General features: G+C 38.1%; 2 protein-coding genes across 6 annotated transcripts in view; one reads left to right on the top strand and one right to left on the bottom strand.

Moving 5' to 3' along the window:
- Positions 1-1,488: 1,488 nt before the first annotated feature.
- LOC134211685 (uncharacterized) lies at positions 1,489-16,061 on the top strand. The gene is made up of 4 exons (XM_062688813.1): positions 1,489-1,689; positions 1,932-2,120; positions 15,712-15,826; positions 15,888-16,061. The coding sequence occupies exons 1-4, from the start codon at positions 1,607-1,609 to the stop codon at positions 16,050-16,052; spliced, it is 552 nt and encodes a 183-aa protein (XP_062544797.1). The 5' UTR covers positions 1,489-1,606; the 3' UTR covers positions 16,053-16,061.
- A 31-nt stretch (positions 16,062-16,092) lies between these two features.
- The window catches only part of LOC134211680 (hillarin), a 77,003-nt gene continuing 69,313 nt past the window's right edge, over positions 16,093-23,782 (bottom strand). For all 5 annotated transcript variants that reach the window (XM_062688801.1, XM_062688804.1, XM_062688806.1 and 2 more), the window contains exons 5-12: positions 21,803-21,919; positions 21,080-21,741; positions 18,198-18,281; positions 17,787-18,145; positions 17,450-17,724; positions 17,271-17,384; positions 17,053-17,216; positions 16,093-16,464 (exon numbers count right to left, since the gene is read on the bottom strand). In XM_062688801.1, the coding sequence (XP_062544785.1) occupies positions 16,317-16,464; positions 17,053-17,216; positions 17,271-17,384; positions 17,450-17,724; positions 17,787-18,145; positions 18,198-18,281; positions 21,080-21,741; positions 21,803-21,919 (1,923 nt within the window). In that variant the 3' untranslated portion in view covers positions 16,093-16,316. The remainder of the gene's footprint in view (positions 16,465-17,052; positions 17,217-17,270; positions 17,385-17,449; positions 17,725-17,786; positions 18,146-18,197; positions 18,282-21,079; positions 21,742-21,802; positions 21,920-23,782) is intronic.

The following is a 23,782-nucleotide window of genomic DNA, read 5'->3' as shown; positions in this document are numbered from 1 at the left end:
GAACTTCATCGCACGCGAAAAACGCCAAGTCTTCGATAAATCCAGAGTCGTCTAGCGGCTTCACTGCTTCTACGGGTTCAATAATCGATGAATTCAAGTTATACGTGTCATACCACTGCAATCTGAAATGAAATAAGATTCGTCTTGGCTATGGCCTAACATTTAGAATGCAGACACTTACCTTTGCTTCAACTGCTCCTTATTCCCCGACAATGGAACGCCCTTTTCTCCTGCAAGCTGTCGGAGTGCTTGTATGGTTCCACTTGAAGTAGTTTCTTTTGGTATTTGGCATTTGGGCTGGGCCTCCTTTTTACTTTAGTCGAAACTTTCGAGTTTTTATTAGATTTTCGTTTGCCGCTTTCCACATTCTGTACAAAATGCTGTGTGCCATCTCGGTTTTCCTTTCCTTGAAAGCCATCTCCATGAAACTAAAGCATTGTTGTATTTTGAAGCAAAACTCACCTGTGTATTTTCTGGCACTGGAATTGGTTTTTGATGGCTTGGCTTCACATGCAGGAAGCAATTTCTGGTTAGAACGAAGCACTGTTTTTTTCGAGAGCCGGTTCATTCTCTCGGACTGGAAAATTTTGCAGGAATGATAATAATCACAAACAAAAACAAAACATGTAACTGTCAATTTTTTTTCCCACTACTCCTGGATTGACAAAATTTTTTTCTGACGGTGGCTCATGGAAATTTGAAAGTATACTCAGGAACATTTGTAAGAATCAAGATTAATTTAAATTTTTAGGTGGAGTTGTATGGAATGAAAACAATGCATTTCGCATCCTATTTGGATTATTTTTTTTTTACCATTATGCCATGGATGTAAATGAAATATTACTGAAGAATGATATCAGATTGTAAGGAGGATTTTTTTCTTTACTTCTTTTTGAGTGGCGCCATCTATTGCAAAACATAGCTTTGCCAGCAGACTATTGCGAGTGCTCTCAGAAATCATTCACTCGCACGAGTGATTTGCTTGCAACGTCTGACGGAGCCTTAAGGACACACCTGTGGTATACCATGGTACAAGAGAACAAGAAAATTATTCCAAGACTATCTTTAATAAAGACAATAATTGGTATGGTACCCATTTCAAGATTCTTGTACCATGGTACTTGTACCACCAGTGTGTCATTAGTATTATCAAGAAGGCCTATTCCGGAGAATAAAATGAAAATAGACTTAAAATTGTATTTTAACGATTTCTACACATTTTTGCATGTTTTCGATGCAATTAAGGTTATGGATGGATAGATAGTGTTGATTATGTGCTTTTAGGAGGTTTTGCTGCTTATAATATCATAAACCTGGGAAATAGAAATAGAAATTGTGATGCATTTTTTCGAACGGCATTTTCCCATTGTTTATGTTTTGGCTGTAGGCCCTTTTCAAATGTTACGCGAGATATGTCTCGAAAGTGGCGCTTTTGGTGAACAGACCCCATGTTTTGTTGATGAAAATAGTCATCAATCATCATTATTCACCGGTGCGTCCTTTGCATCAGTACGTATTTTTGAATAATATTCAACGATTTCGTATATTTTTTAGATTTTTTAGAAGATATTGCAAACATTCTAAACAAAAATTGCATTGGGCAGAAATGGCCGTGGCTAAAGAATCCGAATCCAGCAAGTACAAACAACAGTTTTTGCAGAAGTATAATGAATTGGTGGAAAGTGTAAAGTAAGTTCAATTAGGTACATTAAGTAAAAGTCCTGTCGTAACAAATACTTTATATTATACTTGTTGTTTGATAAATAATGGGGAATGATAACTATTTTCGGCTGTTTAATCGTATATAAAAATAATTCGTTGTGAGGCTTTCCAGCATTTTCTAACGTGTTTATCCTTAGGTAGTTTATAAACTTTATTGAATTCAACAGTGTGTCAGAAGATTATTAGGTATTTCTTTCTCTACTTTGTAGTTCCACGCATTTTGAAGAGTATCGTAAGATCGCCCCAAAGCATCGTTCCTTCGAAGTTTTCAAAGCAGGATTGCTGGAGAATATATTGTTCTATTTCAATAGCATCTGGGATTCTACCGGCACCGAAGAGCATTTGTCCATCTTGGATTTATTGAAGGCTGATCCAAGGAACAATTCGGAGAGGAAGTGGTAAGTCCAGTATATCACACTACTTTTTTGCATTTCTCATACACTAATGTTATGAGGCCCAGAGACCCATATTTTTATATTATACCAATCGACTCACTTGACAACTGAGGCAAAACCAGCCCTCTACTAGCTACTACAAGAATTCGTTGGAGACCTATTCCGTTAAGCCAATGAAATTATTCAACAAGGATGCTCAGAGCAATAACCGTTGTGATTTTGATTATATGTAACTATTTATCACAATTGAAGGCCAAAGTAACTTGAGCTTTCCATTTCACTGGGGTAAGTGGAAAAACAAATCCTAGTTTCCAAATTTATTTCCATAAATTCCAAGCGACCAAAATGGTATGAATCACCATACAGTTTGTGCAAAATTAACTTTCTTTTATCTTATATATAAAAATGAAATGGTCTGTGTTCGTATCCGCATAACTCGAAAACGGCTGGATGGATTTTCTTCATTCCTTCGGCAAATATGTTCGTTATCGTTTCCGACGGGTTTATATGATATTTCCTAATAAGAAAATCACGAGTTAGGTTGAGTAAATCGTGAAAAACCAAAATTAAGATTCGTATGGAAATTTCATATGGGCAGTTCACAACGCGCATTTACGCCTACTATGCAGGACAACGTCTGCCGGGTCGACTAGTACCGCATAAATCCTTTTTTAGAAGGCCCGGAGACCCATAGTGTTATATACCGATCGACAGCTCGACGAATTGAGGTGATGTCTTTGTTTATGTGTATGTATGTCTGTGCGCACCCACCCAAAAAAAGTGTGACTCATTTTTCAGGCACTTATCCTTAACCGATTTACTCGCAACAAGTCGCATTCGACGGAGAACTGAAACTCTCCCATTGTTTCCTATTTAGAAATGGCCAAAATACTATTTTTATAATGCACGAGAAAGGCATCATCACCGCTAGGTGAATTATTTATTTATTTATTTATTTCGTCAACCGGCGTAGACTAGTACATATACAATATACATGTTTTTCTTTATTTTCTTAATGCTATAAATACGGTATTATAGTGTATAAAAAAATAGTTTGGTTAAGTAGTTTTCAATTTTGCGATTTAATGTAATTTTAGATGTGTAGGTTTCGAATTGTGATGAAATATTTTTTAGGTTCTGCCGAGACATTGTAAAGTCAATAGTTTCGCAGTTTTGATTATAGATGACCATCATCTGATTGAGCGAATTTGGCATATAGTTTGTGCGACAGTGATTAGTTGAAAATATATGTCGATGGCGCAGTTGTCGCGATGGTATGCAGAAATTTATGTTCAATAAATATTTGTTGAATCAATACGCTGTGAAACTATATCGTTAACAAAAAAAACCATTGCAATTTCACGACGCTTATTCAAAGTTTGAGTGTTTATAAGCTTGCAGCGTGCCTCATATGATGGAAGTTGAAATATTGCCCAACCTAATTTACGAAGAGTAAATATTAGGAATTGTACTGATTCTAATCTTTCTTTGTGTGTTGTTGAAAATGAAGACCATACAATGCTGCAATATTCCAGTACCGGCCCTACATAAGCAATATATAATGTTTTGATTGTGTGTGGGTCATGAAAGTTATAGCAGAAACGTTTTATAAAAACCATCATATTATTTTCTTTATGAATAATGGTGTTGTAATGGTCGATGAACGTTAGTTTGGAGTCCAAGATAATTCCTAAATCCCTAACTCTATCGCATTTCTCTACAACCTGGTTTCCTAATGTAATTGAGAGATTTGATGCTGTTCTTTTTCTGCTGAATGATATAAGGTTACATTTTTTTACATTCAGTTGCAATAGGCCTTTATTGCACCATTCGTAGAATGTGCATATTTCGTTCTGGACTATGTTGAGGTCATTTTTATTCCCTATTTCCAAAAAGAGCTTCATGTCATCTGCATAGATTATAAAGTGTTAGTCAAGTTTGTCAAGAATGAAGGAAATGTCGTTTACATATATTATGAATAATAGAGGCCCCAAATGAGAGCCCTGGGGGACACCGAAAGTGGCTTGAATGGGTTTTGATCTATTGTTGTTAAATTTTATAATCAATTGGCGATCAGTTAAGTAGGATTCAAGCCATTTGAGTAGTCCCGGCTCAATTCCAGTTTTTTATCAGGGTTTTAATCAGGGTTTTTAAATTTATTTTTATAGAGGGCTGAGGGCAAATCTGCAAACATACACCTGAAATTATCACTCAGGGAGTGGGGTGGACAGTACACGGAAGAAAAAAAGTACCCAAGTTTGAGTATTTTTAAACTTACTTTTGAGTTATTTTTTCTCTTCTCTTTCATCCACTCTTTCTTTTGTTGTCAAAAACAAAAGAGCCAAACAATCCAACGACGCCAGTTCAATACGGGAAGCCAATTTTGAGTTTTATTACCTGAGGTCGAGATTGAGTGAATTAAACTTACATTTGGGTAAATAAATTTTCCGTTGGGTACTTTTTTAACATGGGAGTAATAAGGCAAACTACTTCGACCATACTTACTCAATTTTGGCTTCCCGTACGGATGTTCGAGGTTGGGTGAATTAAACTCACTATTGGGTAGTTTATTTCTTTCGTGTAGGCTGACCCACTAAGCCACCCAAGTAGAAGAATAGTCATTAGGCCGAAGGGTTATAAGGCCGAATGAGTAGAAAGAAGCAAAAAGTGAAAAATAATAAGTTTTTCCTTGACCTTACCTTTTCTTCCTTTTCTCTTCTTGCTCTTGCCTTCTCGTTGATTCTATCTTCATTTTTCCTTTCTTCTTTTTTTCTTCGCTCTACCTTCTTCTGTGTTATTTCTGCCTTGTCCCTTCTTCCTTATTTTTTCTTTCTTATTTCTTCCTTTCTTTTTCCCTTATTCCTTCTTTTTTCTTCCTCTTAATTCTTCTTTCTTCCTTCATTCTTCTTTTTTCTTTCTTCCTCCTTCCTTCTTCCTCTTCGTTCTTTATTCTTCCTTTTCCCTACCTTCTTTTTTCTTCATCTCTTCTTCCTTCTCTCTTTATCCTTGTTTCTACTTCTTTCTTTATTCTTGCTTCTTTCTTTCTTCATGCTTCTTCTTGCTTCTATATTCCTTCTTCTACTTCTTTCTTCCTCATTCCCTCTTCATCCTTCTTTTTTTCTTCTTTCTCCTTCCTTCTTCCTTCTCCCGTTCTACTTCTTCCTCTCTTCGCACTACTCACTCTCCACTTCTCATTCGGCTGAAAGGCCATTCGGCCAAATGGCCTTCAGCCTAATGAGAAGTAGGAAGTGAGAAGTAAAAAGTGGTAAGAGAAAAGTGAACTGAGAAGAGAGAACTTCTTTCTTTTGTCCTTATTTCTTTTTTCATCTTCCTTTTTACTTCGTCCTTCTTCCTCTTCCTTCTCCCTTCTTCCTTCTTCTTTCTTTCTTCTTCCTTCTTCCTCTTTCCATCTTCCTACTTCCCGCTTCTTTCTTCCTTCTTTCTTCTTCCTTCTTTCTTCTTACTTTTTCCTTTTTTTCATCATCCTTCTTCCTTTTTTCTTCATTCTTAATTCTTCCTGCTTCCTTCGTCCTTCTTCCTTCTTTTTTCTTCCTTCTTCCTTATCCCTTCTTCATTTTCTTTCTTCTTCCTTATCCTCACTCTTCCTTTCCCTTCTTCTTCCATTTCCTTCTTCATCCTTTTCCTTCTTCTTTCTTTTCTTTCTTCTTCGTTTCCTTTTCCTTCCTTTTCTTTTTTTTCATTTTCCTTCTTCGTCACTTTCCTTCTTCTACATTTTCCTTCTTCCTTTTCCTTCTTCTTCCTTTTCTTTCTTCTTCCTTTTCCTTCTTCTTCCTTTTCCTTCGACTCCCTTGATTCTTGCTTCTTCCTCCTTGTTTTGTTTATTTTTCATTCAGAGATGATCTTGCTATCGTATTGCACCATCACATCTCAATTCTTACCAACAACTTCGCACTACTCATTTCTTTTTTCTAACTTCTTGCTTCTCACTACTCACTTCTCCCTTCACACACTTAATAAGACAATGTATTTCAACTATTCGGCCAAACGGCATTCGGCCAAACGGCCCTAAACCCATGAATCACTGCATGTTGAACTGACGATAACCACATCCGTCTTATTCTGGGCGAGCTCCAGGCCTCTAGCGCTCATCCAATCCTCCACCGTGTGCTGCGGTAATTTCTACCTCGGAAATTGACTCCCCGTAGACATCCAAGGTAACGTGATCAGCGAAGCCGACTATCTTAACACCAGCAGGGAACTTTAGCTTCAGAACCCCGTCATACATAAGGTTCCTACAACAAGTTGCATTCGACGCATAATCCTGTCCTATTGTTTCCTATTGAAAATTGGCCGGATTGGACTGTGGGCTCAAAAGTTATGATCAAAATACTTTAATACTATTTTTATAACACACGAGAGAGGCTCCATCGCCGCTAGGTGGATTAATCTAGGTTTTTTTTTCTAGATTTTCGGAGATCTTTTTACAAAGACCCTCGGAAATTAAAGGGGAAACATAAATCCGTATTTTTTGAATGAGTGTTTGTGGTGGTATTTCTCGGTGTTGACGTATCACAATCACAATTCTTCGAAGGACGCAAAGAGACGACACACCGCTGGTGTTTAATCATTCAGAAAGCTCTTCTCGTTGCCCAATTTGTCTTGAGCCTTAATGACAAAATAGATTATCTTCCTTTTGCCTTTCTCGTACAACAAAGTTTTACCAGAAGGCTATAATTTCACTCCAAAAGTGTGTATGTGTGTAGCCTAAAGTTACCAGATATTTCTTGGGCCAATCCGGGATACCCCAATTTCAAAGCATATCAAATCGTTTCAAAAGAGATTTTGCTCCTACCTTCTTACAATATCCAGTATGAAATTTTATATTTTTGAAATGAGAAATATTTCACAATCTGACCACGTGGAAATGCTGTTGGTGGCGCCTTTGTCCGAGTGTATTATGTATAGGGTTGTGGTACGGATAGTAACGGTACTGAAAATTCTGATAATACCGTCAATTTACAGTACCGGAAATATCGGTGCTGAATACCAATGAGAACCGGTACTAAGAAGCAAGAAGGGTTCATTATACGAACGAAGGCGAACACAACTTAGTTAATAGCAGAGTTTTAGATTTGTTTCACACTGATTAATATGATAAGCACAATTTGATAATGTAAATTTTTACTCAAGCTTTCTGAACTGGGAATATACAGTGAACTCTCTCTAACTCGATCGATGTTCTGTAACTCGATATTTTCTCTTACTCGATGAAATTCAAAGTCCCTTGAATTTTGCATACTGCGTTACCTCCGTAAGTCGATACCTCCCTTACTCGATATTCTCTAACTCGAAGTAATTTCCCAAAGCATTTTCACCTCGCTAACTCGATGTTGTCAGAATCAGTTCACATGCACAATATATACGATATCGGCCATTTGGCTGAATGCCATTTAGTCGAAAATTTTAAAAACTTATATTGTGAGTAATGAGTAGTAGGAATTGTATGCAATCTGCAGCGAGAAATGAAAAATGAGACATTTCGCACATCTCATAAAAGGAAATAGGAAGTGAATAGTGAAAAGTGATAAGTGCAAAGTGAAAAGCGAGAAGTGAAAAGGGAGAAGTGAGAAGTGAGAAGTTAGAATAGAGAAGTGAAAAATGAGAAGTTAGAAGTGAGATCTGTTAAGTGAGAAGTGGAAAGTGAAAAATGAGAAGTGAAAAATAAAAAGCGAGAAGTAAGAAGTGAAAATTCACGAATTCGCAGTGAGAAGTGAGAAATAAGTGAGATAAAGAGATAAAAGAGATAAAAGAGATAAAAAGTAAAAGTGAAAAGAAAATTGTAAAAAGTGAGAAGTGAGAAGAAAGAAGTGTGAAGTGAGAAGTAAGAATTAAGAAGTGAAAAATAAGAGGTCAGAAGTTAGAAGTGAAAAGTTCGAGAAGTGAGAGGTGAAAAGTGAGAATATAAAATTGAGAAGTGAGAAATGTGAAATGAGAAGTTAAAAGTGAGGAGCAAGAAGTGCGAAGTGAATGGTGAGAAATGAGATGTACAAAGTGTGTAGTGAGAAATGAAAAGTAAGAACTGAGAAGTAAGAGGATTAAGCAGTGAGAAGTGAAAAGTGAGGTGAAAATTGTTTTTTTAACTTAATCTTTATTGCTTCTCATCATTCCTTCTCCTTCCTTCCTGTTTTCTTTGAGAAAATAGAAGTGAAAAAATTGTGAAGAAAGAGCTGCAAAATGAGAAGTGAAAATAAGAAGTGATAGGTAAAAAGGGAGAAGTGAGACGTGCTGATTCCGAACATTTCATTTCTCACTTCTCAATTCTCACTTTTTACTATTAATTTCGAACAGCTCACTCCTCACTTCACTTAATAAGGAAATCAATTTTAACTTATCGGCCAAACGGCATTCGGCTTCACTTCAACACTAGTCCGGTTACTGTTCGTCGTCGGAGAGTCTTTGATCCTCCATTCAGATCGAGAAACTACACGCAGCATGAGCCAACTAGTAGGTTCATGAATGATTTCAACAGACTACAGGATGTTATTTCCACAACTATGACAACAGAAGTGATTCGTAATAAGTATAAGTATAAGTAGTATAGTATAAGTATAAGATTATATTTAAGAGGACAACTGTATGTGTAACATTAATTTTGTGTATAATATTTAAGCAGGGTAACGGGCTTACAGCCTATAGCCCAATAAACCAAACCGAACTGGGAAAAAATGGCATTCTATCAATTGACTCTTACCCATATTTCTACATTTTATGAAAAGTGCTTGATATTTTCAAAGATAAATATAAATGTGTTCTCTATCTCGATACCTCCCTAACTCGATAGTCCCTTCAGTGAACGAAGGCTGAACTACGAATACAAACGCTTGAGTGAGACCTCTTATCACCGATACGAGCAGGGAATTCAATCTAGGCTCCGATCACATCCAAAATCCTTTTGGAATTACGTTAATAAGCAACGAAAGGAGAAAGGATTGCCTTCATCTATGGTATTGGACGACGTATCGGCCTCGACGCAACAAGATATCTGTAGCCTATTCTCTGCTAAGTTTGCCAGCGTTTTCTCAAATGAAGAGCTCCCTGCCGATCACATCTCACTTGCCGCAGAGAATGTTCCGGTCACAAATCAGACGCTAAGCAGCGTGGATGTTTCAGACACGACGATTCCCAATGCCGCAACCAGACTGAAATCCTCATTCCATCCAGGCCCCGATGGGATTCCGTCCTCATTACTCAAGAAACACATCGTTTCCCTGCTTTCTCCACTTCGATGTATTTTCCAGCTTTCTCTGTCAACCGGTTTGTTCCTGTCATGCTGGAAAAAGGCGCAAATGTTTCCACTCTACAAAAAAGGCAGCAAGCGTGACGTCAATAACTACCGGGGCGTTACTTCATTGAGCGATGTTTCAAAATTATTTGAGTTGGTTGTCATGGATCCAATGCTATTCCATTGTAAGCAGTACCTGGGCGATGATCAACATGGGTTCATTGTCGGTCGATCCACCACGACAAATCTACGCTGCCCTAACTTCGTATGTTACCGACAGCTTACTAGAACGAGCTCAAACGGATGTTATTTACACGGATCTATCTGCTGCTTTCGATAAGGTGAACCATGAGATTGCAATCGCTAAGCTCGAGAGAATTGGAATCAACGGCAATCTTCTTAGCTGGTTCCGTTCCTATCTTACGGATCGGAAACTAACGGTTACTTTAGAAGACTGTTATTCACCTATGTTTAGTGCCACCTCTGGCATTCCGCAGGGCAGTCACCTGGGACCATTGATCTTTCTGCTCTATTTCAACGATGTGAATTCTGTTATCGAAGGCCCACGGTTGTCCTATGCAGACGACCTCAAAATTTATCTGAAGATCCGCTCATATGTAGATTGCGTAGACCTGCAACGCCAACTCGACACCGTCGCAAATTGGTGTTCATTGAATCGAATGGTGATCAACCCGGCAAAGTGCTCCGTTATTACTTTTTCTCGAAAGAAAGAGCCGATCATGTATAACTATGAATTGAGAAGAACGACAATCGAGCGCGTGAATCACGTGAAGGATCTCGGGGTAATCCTGGATTCACAACTGACTTACAAGCAGCACATCGCATACGTCGTCGATAAGGCTTCAAGAGCTCTCGCAGTTGTGTTTCGAATCGCTAAAACTTTCTCTGGCACATATTGCTTGAAATCGCTATATTGCTCTTTAGTGCGCCCCACTCTAGAGTATTGTTCAGCCGTTTGGAGCCCATACTACAACAATGGTGTGGAACGATTGGAATCCGTTCAGCGTCGTTTTCTTCGGTTCGCACTTCGAAGGCTGCCCTGGAGTGACCCTTTCCAGTTACCAAGCTACGAGAGCCGCTGTCGCCTGATCAACCTTGACACTTTGCAAGTTAGAAGGAACGTCACCAGAGCATTGACCATTGCTGACGTCGTACAAGGCAGGGTTGATTCAAAGGTTCTTCTTGAGCTTATCAACCTGAACGCCCGTCCGAGAGCTCTTCGTAACTATGTAATGTTGAGGCCAAGACACCATCGAACAAATTACGGTCAGGAAGGAGCTTCAATCAATATAGCGGATATTCAATTAAGTTTCCCAAGTGTTTGATTTCCATTTGTCCCGAGAGGTTCTCCGGCGTAAATTTTATTGTTTTTTTTTAATGACCAAGCTTATTAGCTACATTAATGTGTGTTGCCATGACTTGACTATCTGTTTGTTTTTTTATGAATATTGTATTATATTGTATTTCATCCATAACATCATTGGGACAGCAACAAGCCTGTTGATGTATAATAATAAATAAATAAATAAATAAATATCGAGTAAGGGAGAGTTTACTGTACTGATCTTTGATAGACGTATAACTTAACTCCAATAAAAATGAAGATATTCAAGAACGGTGAAGGAAATACTGAAAATTACCTAATTGATAAATTGTTGGACACAAACTGATGTCAGGAAGAAGCTTTTGTTCTGAAATAGATTTTGTATGTTTCATTGATGCACAGTAGTAAAGTATAGTTCAAATTCCAACATCGATAAAAATACTCCAGTACCGGTACTTTCCTGGTACTACCGGTACTCGATCTCTCACAGTACCGTAATACCGGTACTACGAAAAAGGGGTCGGTACTAGGAACTGTAACACACTCATCTCATCAATCAAAGCTGAAGAATGAGCAATTTTCAAAGAAGGAGTAATTACTATAAACCAATATTATGAATATCTAGATAGTTCTGTTAGAGATAAAAAAGATAGCTAATTTAAGAAATGAATAAAACTTGTATTGCGCGAGACATAATTGTTCTATACAGTTGGCAAAAAAAAATTGCTTTTTTATTTTCCACTATTTTTAACAATAACACATAAAATAATTGAATGAGTGCAAATAATAGATGGAGATCTAGATTTTATAAATGTCACTTCAATCTGTCTAAATAGTGCACGCCGCAGCCACGCACCAACGGCTACAGAATCGCAGTCGCCAGGCAATAGAATCGCGTCAAGATTGTCTCGTTGCGAGTGTTTGGGGGAACCTTAATACATGCCGGTGTATTTAATGTGCGGCGTGCGCCATTGTGAGAGAACGAAGTTACATTTTGAAAACTCAAACATCCATCTGTACTCATTGAATGAGTTTTATTTAATTATTAAAAATTGTTAAAAAATAAAAAAGCAGTGTTTTGCAAATTGTGTAAGGCAACTCTGGTGTGGGATTGAATCTCCTCGTTTCAGTTTCTTGTCTTTTTCGAACTTTTGTGCCTTTTGATCTTATTGATCTTTTATTTCTTTCGGCCTTTTGTCCCATTCGACATTTTGTCCCTTTCGACCTTTTGTCCCATTCGACCTTTTGTCCTTTTCGACCATTTGTCCCTTCGACCTTTTGTCTTTCGACGTTTTGTCTTTCGACCTTTTGTCCTTTCGACCTTTTGTCCTTTCGACCTTTTGTCTTTCGACCTTTTGTCCCTAACCCCAATTTCACCTCCAGTCGTGGAAAATCTCATTTTTGATATTTTTGATTCCCTAAATTAAATAAATCCTTGATGTTCCCACATTTTCAAAACCCTCTAGGTTATTTAATTGCTTTAGATTCTTAAGATATCTGCATTGTCCATGCTGCTTTTGATGATCCTTCAGAGTGCTCAAATTAATACTTGTAATACTTACCTAAATTGTCTAGATTTTCAAAATCATTTAAACCTTCATTCTACTACTATCCATGTAGAATTCTCATACAAATGGATGGACAAAAATATGTTTTCAATAAAAACTGTTTCTATGTAACGTAACATATACTGTGTGAAGGAATATTTTAGAACTCTTTATAACCCTTTGAGTCAATATGGTTGAAACTATGGTGCAGGGTGTCCATACAGTCGGAAAAACCGAGAAAAGCGGGAAAAGTCGGAAATTGGACTCGACCGGGAATAAACGGAAAAAATGCGGGAAATAATGATACCAATCGGGAAATTGAACTATCGATCAAATCAATAACCGTAGTAACCCAGGTTCGTATCCTGGTCACGGCACCTGCTAGCAAGTCCAATATAAGAAAACTACAAGTCCTACAGAATAGATGCCTAAAAATTATAATTCAACTGCCGCAATTATATCCCACCAGTCAACTATATACAAACGGTTATCATAGTATCCTTCCACTTCGCGGATTATGCAAGTTACATACTTGTTTATTTGTGTATGACATGCTAAAAGATCAAAATATGCACTACAATATCACGCTTACTACTATGAATCACGGGCATAATACTCGATCCGCAAATAATTTATTACGTTCGAGAGCATCAACTTGTCTGGGTCAAATGCGTATCTCTTTCTACGGTCCATCTTCATATAATTTACTACCAGAATTTTTGAAAAACATAAATAGTCGTCTCTTATTCAAAACCAAATTAAAATTATATTTCAAATCAAAAATAAATGATTTCTTATTATAACTTGCCAGTCATAAATATGAAAATACACTCTTTTATTTAAATTTGTTTTACACTATATCGGCTTATTTTTATTATTTTTTGCTACTCTAATAGGGATCCCTTAAAAGGAATTTAATTCCACTGGGTACACCCTGATAAACTTATTGCTGTAATTGCTCATCACACATACCTTAGCATTTTAATTAATTTGTATTATTTGTTAGTCTTTTTTGTTTGTTTAAAATATTAGATGCGTCCATTTCCAGGAAGCTCTCTGTGCGAGTTTTTTGGTGTGGGGGAAGTGGTGGGCCATAAAAAAAAAATAATATTTATTACCAAATTTATGAACTATTTTTTTTCTTGTAATGTCTGAAATAATTATCAACTTTTTTTTTCAAAACTACCGAAATTTAAGTTTTGATCGTTTCCTAAGTATTATTTGTAAATCATGTCGATGTTTTATGATTTGATTAGGTGGATTATATTGCTCTAACATCTATTTTATTTTCTCTGAGCTGTTTGTCGTCAATGTTTGAACACTCAATTCTAGGGTTCGTACTTTTCGTTTCGATGAGACGAAATTATGCGATTTTCGGGTTGGAGGAGAATCTATTTTCGGAGTTTGTAGTGAAAAAACATCTTTCTCTCACTCCTCTTCTCTCTACAGCGAACCCAGAAAATAAGCGAAAACCGTGCCTACTTGGTGAATTTCTATTTTCGTTTCATCACTTTTTGCCTCACTCACTTCGGTAAGCAATTACAAAAAAAATATAACCCCAACGGGATTCGAACCTATAACATTAACAAAAATGGCATTGGGATGCGATCACTATAGCCATACCACTACATCGACTGTATGTCTTCGAGTCGAATCAAGTACGAGACACTGAAGACGACCACACAGTTGTGGTCGAAATACGTATCTGCAAAGATATCGAAAATAATTGGTGGAATTAAATGGAGAGTACTTAACTCATCTTAGACGGTTGAATACATTCTTTTTGTTGTGTAATTCATTTATTTAAAGGCTCACTCGTCGAATTCAGCTTTACAGAGCCACTATCTTGGATATTATTTTTACAATAATAACTTTTTAAACAATAATTTTTCTACGGTAACGTTTTTTCGACGAAGTGCCGATAATTTTTTCCGGGCCTGCATTCTGGGAACACTGGTCAGAACATTCTCTTTTATTTCACTGTCTTTTTGCCTTGATCGCCGTCGTTTATTTGTCACTTCATTGAAATCGAATGATGTGTTTGATGCATTGTCCTCAATGTCTGTCCAGTCGCTATCGTTGTGTTGTTTACGTTCTTCAGCAGTGGATCGTATGGGTACAGAAGACGTCATTTTTTCCTTGTCAATTGGCGGAAAGTCAGCTTGACTAAATAACTCGTCGGTTGGAAGCGGAGCTGTTGGTGTTACTGTTTCATCTTGGCATGATGGTATGGTTGTTTGGTGACATTTTTCCCCTGGATGGGCTGGTTTTGCGCATTGACGGCAAAATTTGGGCTGTGTAGGGTATGTTCCCGAGCAGCACAAGTCAGACAAAAATGGTTGCAGAAACTTGATAGTGACTAAATCTGGTCACATATGAGCTGCAGTAACCTATATGGAACATGTGTGCTGCTAGGGTTACCATCGATGTTTCGTTGTGTTTAGTGATGAAAGACGGTATATGACGCAACAAGTTCATCCTTAGGGCGAAGCCAGAGTAAACGCGACGAGCGACGCGACGCGACGCGACTCATGTAAAAGAATAACAATCATTATCAACAGGCTGTCAAATTGCACTGTCGCGTCGCGTCGCATCGCACGTCGCGTTTACTCTGACGGGCACCTTAGAACTCGTACACCGTTCGCGATACCGGGAAAATAGTGCTTCCACGTTTCGTTTCTTATAGAAATCACCTCTCCAAATTTAAGCATATAATCTGCTATGGAGGAATCACTCATTGATGGAGGGAGGTCATGTACCCGAACGGTAACTGCCTCACAGTCCACATAAACAGGTATGCGGAATTCTTTTTCTGCACATACCATCATCCTCTTCCAGTTGTGTTCCAACTGGTAGCGAGATGCGACATCTTTGTTCTCCATTTCAATAAACACACAGTTGCGGGAGTTGTGCAACTGTATGCTTTTGACTTCCGAATATTGGATTTTTAGTTCATTATTCAAAAGATCTTGAACTTTCCTAGCATCAGGGCGAGTAGGAAGAACACTGAAATCCACTATTAGGGTATTCTTTCTTGCACCGCACATTTTCCACAGGCTACGAATAGATGCAAGAGAATTGAAGTAAACAGGACCGATGATTGCGAAAAAAGGTTGACAACTGAATACATTCTTTAGAGCTTAAAATATTTTTCTAATACCTATTGAAAAACAAAATTCTAAAAATTCTAAATTTGATTTAAGAAAGTGTTTTTGGCAGTGAAAACAAAAATTTGGTCCTAAAAGTGTTAAAGATTCTAGAGTATTTTTTAGATGGTTATTTGAGGTTAATCCTGTGTTGAGGAATTGAGAGGTAAATTAGAGCCTAAGTCATTTAAAAAAGAAATAATTTTTCTGCTTTTTCTGTTCTATCAATAGTTATTTAGAATTTTTTGATGTTGTTGTAGTTTAGGGCCTCCAGCTGTATGTCTTTACTATGTGAAATCTTGTTCCATTTCAGGCGTCCGACCGGAAAGAGTGCGGAGGAACAAGTGCGACCTCTTGTTATCAATAAATTGAAATGGCAGATAAAAATGTATGAAAAGCAGATTCAATTCCATAAGCAACAACTAGAGGTAAAGTTTTAACATTGAGTAAGCGCTTTTTGCGAATTATTTACCGGATTATTTTTTTTAGCGAGCGGTATCACAAGTAGAGGCAGGCCGAAAAAAATGGTCCGAATTTGTAGAAAGGAAAGAATCATTGAAAGTTGCTCTCACAGGTGAGCTTCAAGATTTTAAAAACATAGAATGCCAAATAACAGCTCTAGATGAGACCCTAATAGATGATTTGCAACGGTGAGTCAATCGATGTAAAGTTTTTTCTTGTAGAGAAAGTTCCATTTGTCTTGTAATTTATGTACATTTGTTTTATTTGTTATCTAGCAATTCATCGTAAAAATAAATATAGTTTTCACTAAACTTTATATTAAAATAGATTCATCTCAAAGCGAACATCTATCAACTATATTTACAAAAAATAACAAAGTGATACAACGCACATAACGGTAGGTATATCTGGACAAGAGGAAGGGATGGATAGAATCCATTTTTCCATAAGCAGCTGTTAGTTTCTCTTCGATGAATTTATAAGATATTTGCAGCAATGTGTGAGCAGGTGCTTCTCGTTTGTAGAGTTGTTGTTATTGTTGTTATTCAGCGAACCGACTTCTCGCGTGTAGATGTCTAAGCCATACTGACCCTCTTGTGGAAAGCTGGAAAATAAAAGTATCGTTAGACTACTCGTTCTTAAGAAGCATCTATAGATCAAAGCAGATCTAAAGTAAGAAAGTGTATTGGTTCATCTACGCCTTTGAAAGGAAACGTGTGCTTCAAATTAGCAGCCATATTCTTCTAATTCCAAATCGTTATATCTAAGCCAATTTTGAAACCTATACATATTTTCTTGTCCTTCTAGATTCATCCTTAGATGTTAAGACCTTCAATCCAAAATTTCTAGAATTAAAACTTTGGAACAAGTCGCAATCTTCATTGAAAGAATTCCTTCGGAAATTCACCAGGAAGTTTGGAAACTTTTTAAACAAATCCTCTGGTAATACTACTGGGACATCCTTTGTGAATTCATCTGGGATTCTTCCAAAAATTATTACACATAACTTCTCAAACTAAAATTGTCTTCGATAATCGCTGGAATTCTCATGTCTACAGCTTTCCAACAAAATATATCTCCCTTTCAACTGTGGAAAATTTACGGATTTTCTCTTAATTATGTACTCATTTAAATGCAAGATTAGGTATACATATTAATAGTTTTTTTTTATGCTGATTCTCTCCAAACTCACCTAATATTAAAAGTGATGGTGTCACCTACAACGTTGTGTTGAACGTATTTCGAAAGTTTCTTCTCTTCAATACCGTTTTTATGTAGGGTTGCCATAAAGTCCGTTAGCGGACGAGACATCCGAAACTGCAGTTCAATCCCTCGGCCAGCGAAAATTAATGGTTCCTTGAAGCAAGAAAATGTTAGAATGTTCATATAAAAATTAGTTGAGTTGATTACCTGATGCGTAATTGGTATGAGTCCGAATAATCTAGTTGCCTTAGTTGGTCCCCATTCTCCGCTGGCACAGTCGGGAAGTGGAACCATTACAGTCTGTAGCTCCTCGCAGCAAATCTGAAATAATAGGAAAGTAGTTGGCACTATTGTTCGAAGGAACCGTTAGTCAATAGACACATAACCTTGAACTTGCACACACTCTTGAACTTCATTGGTTCACCAGTCAGGTACTCTTGAGGTGTGACTGCATTTGCAAAGATGTCCAACAAAAATGCACCGGAGCAGGGCGCATGCACTCGGAATGCCACTATGTTACTTATTACAGATTGCATGACAAAGCGTTTCAGCGAGACTCCGTCGTAAGAATCATCTTCGCTGTCGTAGAACTTAAGGTTATAATGGAATATCAAACACCCTTGCATGTCTGATGGCATAGCTATTCTGACTGTTGCTGCGCCTAGGAATAAAAAAAAACATTAGTTTTTATTCGTCGTAACTTAAGCTGACGGAAAATATTACCCGTGTCATCCGTAAACACTACAGCACCGTATCCTTCATCAGCGAAGTGAAGTCCGTATCGGAAGAAGAGTGATCGCACGAAAGGAAGATTCTCGAAATCATTCAACGTGATTGGCCGCTTCAGCAGCTGCCATTCCTCTTGCAGTGGGAAGAACTCGTAGATGAACTCTCGGGGGTCTGTTAGGAAGTAATGGTCGTCGTATTCGTACCGTAGACTATCGTTTTTACCCTTCCCACTCTTCGGTGCTTCCTTTGCGTTTACCAAATGGCGAGCACCCCAGTTACACTGGACGAACCGCCATGCACCTGCAACGTATACGGCGTTCCACGAATTTCGGAATCTCGAATTTTTCGGATGACTAAGTAAGAGAGATTATTATTTGTCGTACTAAATTGAAGGATAGATATTACCTTGAATCTTGGAATTTAACTCCCGGTTGATAACCAGCGCTTTTGGAGTACCCTTTTATAACTACACAATGAAGACCAGCATAACTAAAAGAAATAGAAAAAATATTTAAGCTCTTTTAGTGGAATGTCTTCAACTGTCTAAGACGAGTTTAGTACTGTCCATTTAATTCCATTAAGTTTTGTTATCTATACAGATACAAGTACGAAACATTGAAGACGGTCTCACAGTTGAGGCCGAAATACGTATCTGTATAGATAACAAAACGTAGTGGAACTAAATGGAAAGTACTAAACTCGTCTTAGACAGTTAAAAGAAATAATTAAATAATTAACAATTAATTAGAAGAAAGCAAAATCGTGTTATGCCGACAATGGGTTGGAGAACTCTGAAAATTGCGGCTGAAAACGCGTTGCTATCAGAATCAATAGATTTTCGACCAATAACAAAAAACAAACGATTGATGATTGGGAAGGAGATATATTGGAAATCCGGAAGATGAAAGTGAAAGAGTTGTAGGTAGAGCAACAAACAATAAAAATCTTGGGGATGTATACAAGACGTAAACCACGTAAAACCAAATATAGTACATACACTGAACCAATCATTCCTCTCTATATAGAAGAGAAGGATCCATCCCACTGACACTACTTCCCAGCTTTAGCAGCACCTCCCACCACCCCTTTCATTCATCCTCGTTCGATAATTGATAATACACTAAAAGTAGGCAATTACCAAGGATTGGAACCCACTGCGCTGTATAGAGGATGCATGATGCATGAAAGAACTAAAATTTTCAATAGTTTAGCGTTGATAATCAATACTACTGGTAAATTGGTGGAGAGTTTGCGATTCGATTGATATACAAATCTTTTAAATCCATTGAAAGATAAAGGACCTATTAATGTTACAAATCTTACATGATTTCGTGACGGTCCTCAATTTTGAAATTTTCATTTTACACCGAGTCTTCCCCTTAGACGTAGTTTATGTCAAAACAAGAGAAGAGCTATCTCAAATTATAAGAAAATAGCGATACTGCAGGAGATCTGACCGCAAGAGTATTGGAGAGAGAGAGAATTTTGAATGCCAAAATCAGATACAAGATTACATTTGGAAATGGCCTTATCTGCGATCAGATAGAATAGCGGTTCTCAACATTTTTCTTGAGAGGTACCCATTTGAACTTTTGCATGAATTGGGGCACCACCTTTTTTTACTGTAAATAAAAACCAGCGTAGCTAAGATATATACAAAATTGCCCTAAAGATACGGGAGATATGGTCAGGGTTCAGCGAAACCGCACCAAGCGCCTTTTTGCCTCTAGAAAGAAGAATTCCAAGCGTATTCAAGGAAAGCTTCCGTCTGGGAACCCCCAGAACACAAATATACTCAAAATCTCAATTTTTCAAAAATTCCCCATATCACTTTGGACATCCAATTATTCCACAACGGCGCATCAAATATCGAAGTTTAATGCATCTACAGGACATTTGGTACCGAGCCTTAATGCATCTACAGGACATTTGGTACCGAGCCTCTTAAAAGAAGGCTTCGAGCCTCTTGAAAGGAGGCTTGTAAGTCTTTGAAAGAAGGCTTCGAACCTCTTGAAAGGCAGCTTTCGAGCCACTTAAAATAAGGCTGCTGAGCCTCTTGAAAGTATGCTTCCAAGCCTCTTGAAAGAAGTATTCCGAACCTCTTGAAGGGAGGCTTCCAAGCCTCTGGAAAGAAGGCTTCCGAGCCGCTTGAAAGCAGCCTTCCGATCCCCTTGAAAGAAGCCTTCCGAGCTTTTTGAAAGTAGGCTATCGCGCCTTTTGAAAAGAAGCCTCTTGAAGAGAGGCTTCCAAGCCTCTTGAACTCGAAGGCAGGCTTCCGATCATATTGAAAGGAGGATTCAGAGCCTCTTGAAAGGCAGCTTTTGAGCTACTTGAAAGGAGGCTGCTGAGCCTTTTGAAAGCACGCTTCCAAGCCCCTTGAATAAAAAAAATCCGAGCCTCTTGAAGGGAAGCTTCCCAGCCGCTTGAAAAAATAATTTCGAGCCTCTCGAAGGGAAGCTTCGAGACTCGATATGAGGTTGACGAGGCTTTCGAGCCACTAGTAGAGAAGTTTCCGAACCTCTTGAAGGGAGGCTTTCAAGCCTCTTTAAGGGAGGTTTCTGAGCATCTTGAAATGTGGGTCCAGAGCCTCTTGAAAGTACGCTTCCAAGCCCCTTGAAAGAAGAATTCCGCACCTTTTGAAGGGAAGCTTCTGAGCATTTTGAAAGATGGTTTTAAAGCAGCTTTCCGAGCCTCTTGAAGGGAAGCGTCCGAGCCTCTTGAAAGGCGGCTTAAGAGTTACTTAAAAGGAGGCTTCTGAGCATCTTGGAAGGACGCCTATGAGAATCTTGAAAGAAGAATTCCGAACCTATTGATGGGAGGCTTCCAAACCTCTTTAAAGGAGGCTTCGAGCTGCTTGGAAGGAGGCTTCCGAGAAGCGTAAAAGGATGCTTCCAATTCTCTTGCAACGAAGCAACTGAGCTTTTCGAAAAAAAAGCCTTCATGCCTTTTAAATGGATCTAGATTTTAGTTCAGAAGCATGTTCTTAACATATTATTCAATATTTTGTTTTGAATAGGTAGATTGCTGTATTGCTAACTTTACATTCTTAGTTTCATTCACCGATCTTGGTTGCGCGAAACTGCATTTTAACGTACGAATTCTAGCAAATCGCTAGGCTGCTAGTAAAAAAAATCCGGTCGATCTTTGGCATTCGTTCACTGAGGTTCAGTGCTGTAATATTCATTTCGAACAAAATAATACCATTTGTTCAAAGCAAAGAAATAAAACAAGACCAAGGATAGCGTGAGGGTAGAAATCCTGTAGAAATCCTTTTCGATAAAAATTACCTGCACAATCTTTTGAAGAGAACATGATAACTCTCGGTTCCAAATTTTATGCCGCGCAGAAGCCCCATCGGAGTGTCGCCCCGCAGATCATCATCGAAGGTCATCGTGTTCAGATTTTTCACCGTAATCCATCGGAATATGGTCCTCGCTTTCTCGATGTCTGAGGTGCATCGTCCGACCAGCATTCGCACCAGATCGGTGAAGGTTTTCTGGTCTTCTTGGGCAACGGTAATGGCGATTTGATCAACATCTTGAAACTCGATCGGGTCGTTGTATATCTGGAACTTGCTGAGCGCTGGTGGGGCAGGATTCGGCGCGACCAAAGGATACTCCAATGTGACCGTACCCTCGGTAAATTCGTCGTCGAGGAATATGCTTTCGGTTTGCATATATTCGCTACGCCGTGCACTGATGAGCTCCAGCATTTCGCTTGACTGCCGATCTACCAAGGCTGCAGTTTCTGATCGTTCATGTTCCAAAAGTTTTCTCGTGAGACTTTCTTTTTTCTTTGTTTTGCGTATTGTCATGTTCTTTTCCAAATCTTCTTTCTGCTGTTCATGCTTCAATGTGAGTATATTCTGATCCTCTCGAGTTCGTCTGGATGTGGTCATCTCTTTCTCGAACTTGTGTGCCAATCTTTGAAGCTCACGTTCCCATTCATCCTGTAAACATTGCATAGCATATTTCAGTATTTTAGAAACTACTTCATTAATGATAACCTACCTGTATTTCGCTCTGCATTCGCTTGTCTTCCTCTTCCCGTTTCCTTGCGAATTTTCTGTATAAGTCATCTTCCTCTTTTCGGTGTTTCATTTCTAGCTTAGCTTGTTCTTCACGAGCCTATAAAAATAGAAAAAAAACCTGGGTTTATTATTCGCTCTCTAAGATGATATGTTTTGTTCAGCAAATTATGTGTAAAGAACTTTTTTAACTACAACCCTTCGTTAAATTTATGTTTCACTACTTTTGCATATTGCATCTAATCGTAATCGTGAGGCACCTATTATAATCCCAATAGTTCTCAGTACAAAAATGACAGCTGAGTTTGAATTCCAATCCGAGCAAATGAATCTGCGAATTGAAATCAGCGACCTTAGTGCCTAATTTGGCCAACCCTGAAAATGCATATTTTCCAAAATCAATCAATCGGTTTGAACTGCAAAGAGCTAATAAAATACTCGAAAATTGTTTTATTTGAGAAGTTGTCGAGATATTGACCAAATTAGGAACATGGTCAAAATAAAGAACATGGTACAGTTAGGGGATGTCCTTATATCACGTAGACATGTTTTGGTCAGTTGTAGATACCCCCCTCCCCCAGAGTGGACAATTACCCATATACCTTTTTAAAAATTTATATGAGCCGTGGACATCCGCCACACACCCCCTTCTTCTAAACTGTTCACATGGTATATGGATAGCCCCTTACCCTACTTGGAATGCGACGGAAATTTGTTATGGAAAGAACTTAGTGAAGTGGGTAGTGAGAAGTGAGAAATGTGAGAAGTGTGAAGAGAAAACTGAGTAATGAGAAGCAAGAAATGAAAAAATAGAAGTGAGCAGTGAGCAATGAGTAGTGAGAAGTGAGCAGTGAGAATAAAAAGTAAGAAGTGTAAAATTAGAAGTGAGAAGTTAGAAATGAGTAGTGTAGTGAGTAGTGAGAATGAGACACGATAAGTGTAGAATGAGAAGTGAAAAGTGTGAAGTGATTTATGAGGAGTGAGAAAAGAAAAATGAAAAGTGACTAATGAGAAGTGAGAAATGCAAAATAAGAAGTGAGAAATGAGTTGTAAGAAGTGAAGAAATGAATAGTGAGAAGTGAGCAGTGGGAATTGAGAATTAGAAGTAAGAAAAGTAAAGTGAGAAATGAGAAGTAAGAAGAGAGAATTGAAAAGTGAGCAATGAAAATTGAGCTCACTCACTCATTCACACTTATTCCACAGACAAACAGACATAACACTCGTCAAATTTCCATCGTTCACTGAATTATTGGTCAATTCAAATAATTATTAGTTGGCCAATTGATCACTTGTGGCGCGCGCATCGGATTTGCTCAAGTTTGACGTTTACTCACTACCGCCATCTGGTTCGTGATTTGCCCAACTAACTGAAATCAATAGATGTCGTTAGTGTTTGTACGACGATGAATTTGATTAGTAAAAAATTTATCAAAATTTATGAAATTGTTTCTGAAGCATGATCTGATAAGTATTTGGGCCATAGGATGGTTTGACAACGAATCGGTCATCCTGGAACAGATTCCCGTGGGGCCTAAGTGGCCACAAACTCATTCTGAAGAAACCCTGGCAATATGGGTATCAAAATTCATGAAATCGTTTCGGACGCATGATCTGATAAGTATTTGGGCCATAGGATGGTTTGACAACGAATCGGTCATCCTGGAACAGGTTCCCGTGGGGCCTAAAGTGGCCATAATCTCATTTAGGAGGAACCCTGGCAATATGAGTATCAAAATTCATAAAATTGTTTCGTAAGCATGATCTGATAAGTGTTTGGGCCATATGATGGTTTGACAACGAAACAGTCATCCTGGAACAGGTTCCCGTGGGGCCTACAGTGGCCACAAACTCATTTTGAAGAAAAAGAAACCCTGGCAATTTGAAATTGTTTAGGAAGCATGATATGATAAGTAATTGGACCATAGGATGGTTTGACAACGAATCGGTCATGCTGGAACAGGTT

The sequence above is a fragment of the Armigeres subalbatus genome, chromosome 2, assembly GCF_024139115.2.
Source record: "Armigeres subalbatus isolate Guangzhou_Male chromosome 2, GZ_Asu_2, whole genome shotgun sequence".
Lineage (NCBI taxonomy): Eukaryota > Metazoa > Arthropoda > Insecta > Diptera > Culicidae > Armigeres > Armigeres subalbatus.
Note: the sequence above shows the minus strand (reverse complement) of the source record. Positions and strands in the feature narration are given on the sequence as shown.

What these genes read in the sequence shown, in the direction of transcription:
- LOC134211685 (XM_062688813.1), top strand. Translation starts at nt 1,607, where the DNA reads ATGGCCGTGGCTAAAGAATCCGAATCCAGCAAGTACAAACAACAGTTT. An exon ending in GAATTGGTGGAAAGTGTAAA is followed by an intron (nt 1,690 to 1,931) that starts GTAAGTTCAATT and finishes TCTACTTTGTAG; the next exon opens with TTCCACGCATTTTGAAGAGT. An exon ending in TCCATAAGCAACAACTAGAG is followed by an intron (nt 15,827 to 15,887) that starts GTAAAGTTTTAA and finishes TATTTTTTTTAG; the next exon opens with CGAGCGGTATCACAAGTAGA.